Source organism: Protobothrops mucrosquamatus, unplaced genomic scaffold (genome assembly GCF_001527695.2).
Source record: "Protobothrops mucrosquamatus isolate PMUCROS unplaced genomic scaffold, P.Mucros_1.0 scaffold681, whole genome shotgun sequence".
Classification (NCBI taxonomy): domain Eukaryota; kingdom Metazoa; phylum Chordata; class Lepidosauria; order Squamata; family Viperidae; genus Protobothrops; species Protobothrops mucrosquamatus.
The window spans coordinates 119754-125156 of NW_015386968.1; the positions used below are offsets into that span (position 1 = coordinate 119754).

At 38.3% G+C, this 5403-nt stretch overlaps 1 protein-coding gene across 2 annotated transcripts in view; it reads left to right on the top strand.

Moving 5' to 3' along the window:
* Window positions 1-5403, top strand: part of FAM149B1 (family with sequence similarity 149 member B1) — a 27783-nt gene that overhangs the window by 3966 nt on the left and 18414 nt on the right. For both annotated transcript variants that reach the window (XM_015818105.1, XM_015818106.1), the window contains exons 2-3: window positions 3327-3422; window positions 4217-4337. In XM_015818105.1, coding sequence (XP_015673591.1) covers window positions 3327-3422; window positions 4217-4337 — 217 coding nt within the window. The remainder of the gene's footprint in view (window positions 1-3326; window positions 3423-4216; window positions 4338-5403) is intronic.

Here is a 5403-nt window from a genome sequence, read left to right on the forward strand (position 1 = left end):
GCCAATCCCAGAAGCACCGGGCTCCTGGCCAATCCCAGAAACACCGGGCTCCTGGCCAAACTCCTCGCTGTCGGAAGGCACCGAAGGCTGCACCAGAGGGGAAGGGCCGGGAGAGAGAGGCCTAGCCATCTCCTCTCCGTCATGTTCAGAGCCTTCCTCCTCTGATGAGAGGGACCCACCGGACGGAGCCACAACAGGTGTCCTTTATGGCAGAGGTCCTCAACCTTTAGGGCACTAGGGACCGGTTCCGTAGAGAAAGGTTTTTCCACGGACCGGAGGGTGCGTGGTTTTGTGTGCTGCCTGTATCTCACGGATGGGGCTTTGCATGTTTGTGCAGACCAGTTGCTGTCATACCGCGGCCCGGTATTGATCCACAGACCAGGGGTTGGGGAACCCTGCTTTATGGCATGCAATCTGCTTTTTTGACTTGCAGCCTTTGCATATTTGCTAGCTGTCTTTGGGGCATGCCTATTTATTTTATTATTTTATTTTATTTGTCAAACAAAAATTACAAATTCATGCAAAGAAAATAAAATCAGAATGCAACAGGTATGATAGGCATGCCAGGGCACTTATGCATGCCCCCTTAGGACCCTCTTATATATGGAGTAGCCTCTTAACTAGCCTCCTAACCACAGAGGCTAAGTTAGAATTAAAACTGAAAGTTAATGACCGAGAGAAGTGAATCAGGTAAGATATTCTAGAGACTTTGACAATTTTGTTACAAAAATGGAATTTTTTTACAATCGAGTTTAGAAGCGGCTTACTTTAATTTTAAAGCGGTTGTTCGCACGTGTTACATTACAATTAAAGCTAAAAATGTCATTTGCAGGCAAAACATTACTATGTACAATTTTGTATTCAATACCTAAGTCTGACTGCAAGTATTGCAGTTCTAAACTATCCAAGCCAAGAATTTGAAGCCTTGTAGCATAGGGTATTCTATTAGAGACAGAAGAATGCAAGACTTTTCATATAAAGTACTTCTGAACTCTCTCGATTTTGTTAATGTCTGATAAGCGGTAAGGATTCCAGACAGTTGAACAGTATTCTAGGATTGGTCTAATGTATGTGTATAATTTTTAGAGCAGATAACGTTTAATAAGTTTATTCAGATCAACTAATATTTTATAATTTTCTCTTTAACATCAGGATTGTGGGGAAGCAAATAGTGATACCCACTGATGAAGGCTATGGATGGTATATTAGTTCAGCGTGCAGCACTTTGACTTCATCAGGCATGAGTCCCATGCAAGAGAAAGATCCTAGTGAGTAAGTGCCTGCGATCACTTCACAAGGATTGCAGTTATTGTTTTTGACCAACTAAGCCCTTGTCATCTGCAGCAGAAAGTGAACTTTTTAAAATTACAATCTTATTTTTGTTTTAAGAGATGAATATTCAATTATTCAGTCCATTTCTATCTTGAGTTTATTATACAAACCAGTTTTGGGTTTTTTTTGTTAAATAAACAGCTGTAGCATCAATAATGCATCTCTTCCATGTACAAACTATATTCTTAAGAAGCGTTGACATTATTGGTCTGGCTCTACAAAACCAGGAAAGATCTTTGTGCCTACTTTCTATATTAAAAGACATACTGGAAATAATTTGCTAGAAGCTATATGGAAAGAAAAAGTTTAGTTACTCTTTACAAGTTGCTGCTCAGAGGGAAATAACAAAAAGCTACTGTTTAATTTTCTCTTTGGATCTGAGCTCTGGACAATAATAACTCAAATATTGATAGACTAGTAGTTGTTGCCATGACACTGGATAATCAAATGTCATATACAAAGTAATATAGAAACAGTATATACAACCTAATGAATTAATGAAGAAGTTCAGTGTTGACTCAACCTTCGATCCTTCCAAGGTGAGTAAAATGAGGACCCAGATTATTGGGGGCAATATGCTGACTTATAGAGAGGGCTATAAAGCATTGAGAAGCGGTGTCAACGCTGCTAATATTGAATAGTCTTGCTTTGACAAATTATGCTGAACTGTCTGGTACTTTTAGAGTTAATTCAGAGGAGAATGAGGGAGGAGGGAAAAGCCCGCAAAAGAGGGCGGAAGAGAACCTTTGCCCTTCAAACTAATTGGAGAACGTAAATCATGACAGCAGAATAAGGGAGGGGAAATGCTAGCAAAATAACTGCTCGGTGGGTGGAAATTTCAGATCTTAGCATCCCCTTCGTCATGCTGTGCCGACATTTTGTAACATAAATAAAAGACTTTTAGGAAAATCAATGCCTGGAAGTTCTTTGAAGTGTTTCATTAGCCGGAACCCTGACATGCGGTATATAAGTCTAAGTGCTATTGCTATTGTAACCACCAGTTATTCTGATTTAGAATAATTATTTTAATCTCAGCAGGAATTTACGCAGTCTGTGAGGGGCAAATACTTTTTGGATAAATTAAGAAAACTGCCTCTGAGGAAGGGAAAGTATAAAGTTGGGTTAAGGAATGTGAAAGTATTTTGAGTGTAATAGTTGTCCAACAAGGCATAATATTTTAAAAAAAGGTTATGAATGTAAGGGGTCCTTGGTTTTTTAGCTTGTTTTCTTGAAGACGTTTCATTACCCAAACTAGATAACATCATCAGTGCTAGTAAGGAGTGTGGTTTGCTGCCCGTTTATATTCTAGTGGCTTACCCTGTCAGCGTTAGTGAGGGTGGTCTTAGAGCAGGGGTGTCAAACTCGCAATGTTACATGACNAGTTTCCAAACATCTGAATTTTGATCATGTCACTATAGTGATGCTGCAACAATCATAAGTGTGAAAAACAATCGTAAGTCCCTTTTTTCAGTACTGTTGTAACTTTGAACTGATCACTAAACAATTGGTTGTAAGTTGAGGACCACCTGTAATTTCCACCTTGTTTGAACCAGTTCTTTGTTTTTAATAGATTTCTGGGAGGAGAGGCATGAGATAACACTGTGTTATATACTCTACATGACAGTGCTTGGACGTCCGTGCATTTCTTGTTCAAATATTCTGAGGATAAATCAAATGTGGAAACATAGCAAAAGTTATGTTTCCTTGTAGGGCTACAGTAAATTTCCCTTGTCTGGATTGCATAAGCTGATTGGTTTTTTTCTACAGAACTGGAGTGAACCTCAGCTCTTTCAGGTTCATGAATTGTGGTTGGTTGGGTTGATAAGTGCTTTAAGAGAGAGAATTGGCAAAAAGTTTGTGGCTAATAAACTAGGAATTGCCTGTTGAAGTTATTGAGAATAGGATACACTTTCTAATAATTTTTAATGCTATCTGTTTACTGAGTTGAAGAAATTCAGTGTCGCCAAGCAAATGTCATTTTAATTTATTTTTAGTCGAGGACTTACAAAGAATACCTTAGAACATCATCCCCTGCCGGATTCACTGGATGACAGTTACCCATCCACTGAAAGTCAAGAAGATATTTCAAGGTATTGGGATATATAATTAATTGTGGTGGAGGATTTTACTTTTAAGAAAGTAAAAGTTATAAAAGAAGCATTCTTATATCCATTTTTCATTTTCATTTTTTTAAAGCTCTGTTCAAATAGCTTTAGTAAATAGTAAATAGCTGTGCTTGGTAAATAGTAAATAGCTGTGTAAATAGTAAATAGCTGTGCTTGGACATAATGCTAGAACCAAAAGGAACAAGCCACGTTGTGTGTGAATCAGGACTGTATTTGGTCATGATGATAGAGCACAACCATTCTGGAAACCAAGAATGAGTGTTTGTACAAAGTAAAATATGTTTTAAATAGACACATTATATAGCAAAAGCACGAGGAACAACTTTTTTCATTCAATTTATATGGCTGCCCAACTCACTGTCAATGACTTTGGGCACTTACAAAGATAAAAACGTGTCTCTTCTCTGTGTATAATGTAGAAGAAGAGCAGGCAGAACTGGGGGCCGGAGTTAAGCAAGTCATTAGCTTAGAGTCCCACAAGCACTGCAAGTCCAACCCCTCCTGAATTCTGTTGACCCTTTTCTGACGCCAATTTAGTGCTGAACTTTAGTTGGTCAGATTCTTGTGTATAGGCTTGAAAAAAAAACTATGTTGCAACCTTACCACTGATCCTGATTGTTTGTGCCTGATCTCTCTTTCTCTCTCTCTCTCTCTCACACACACAATTTTATTTGAAAAAGTAAGCCATCAGTATGCATATTACTTTCTCTCAAGATTGATTTACCCTTTTTCTTTTCCCTCCAAAATATGCATTTTAGTGAGTCTGAAAGTACAAAAGAGTCAAACTATCAAGTAGACAATGCAAACTCATGGTCTGCTTGTCAGAGCTTCACAGGCACCTCCACTGAAGACAGTTCTGTTTTTTCTTGGGGCTATGATGTGAGTATTGTCCTTTAACTTTATATTGTAGCAGTGGTTCTCAACCTTTTCTTCATCACGGATCCCCTTTAAATGCCTTGTGTAACCACAGACCATGGCCATGGATCCTCAAGACAACTCAAGATTTAAATCATAATGAATGAAGGCGTATATACGTGTCCCAGAATAATGTTGCAGGATCTGATCTGGGTCAGTCACCGGGACTAGAGGTTTTGTCTTCCAATCTTTCACACTTGTGCTGGAGCCCATCTTCAGGGAACTTCTTTCTAGCAGAGTGTGTGCTGTTCTGTGTGTGGTATTTATAGTGCCTGATGTACGTGGCTTTTTAGATGTTGATTGGGGTGTGTTGATGGCTGGCTTTTAAGTCATTAGCTGTCATTTGCTGCCCAGCCCTCGCCTTCTAAGTACTTGATAGGCTGGTGGTAAATCAGCACTCCTATTGACTGATGAGGGGCCTGTTTCCCAGGCTTCAATCACTTCCCTGGCTGTTTTTGTGCCTGCTCGTCCAACAATCTTAGTAGCTGCAAAATTGAACGGGTGTCCTTGTTCATGAAATCATAACATTTCTTCAACCTTTGCAGATCTCTTGTGATATCGCGCCTCCCCCCAGGGGTTCACGGAACACAGGTTGACAACTATTGAATTATAACATTTGGTTGAATAAGTTTAGATTCTCATAAGAATCTATGTATGCTTTCACACTTTGATCTTGAAGAATGAGCTCATGAATGAGTTTATAAGAGAGCCTCTACAAATTTTGAACTATTTCTGTTTTAAAAAATCAAAGCCAGAATTTAATGACCCTGATCATTATTATAACTTCCAAAAGTAATTGTTTTATTTTTCATTCGGTTACCTTCTTAATATTTTTTTCTTATTTGGTAAACCTGAAGATTCTATTAAGCCTGTGATGCCTTGGTTCATTTTCTCATCTATTTTAGTTGACTTTATTTCAGATATCCCTGGAAAGACATTCTTTGGGATTTTCTAAGCAAGTAATTTCATTTCTTGGATCAGTCTTTTTTTGCATAGTATTATAAAATGTTAATTTTATCTTTCTATTTTT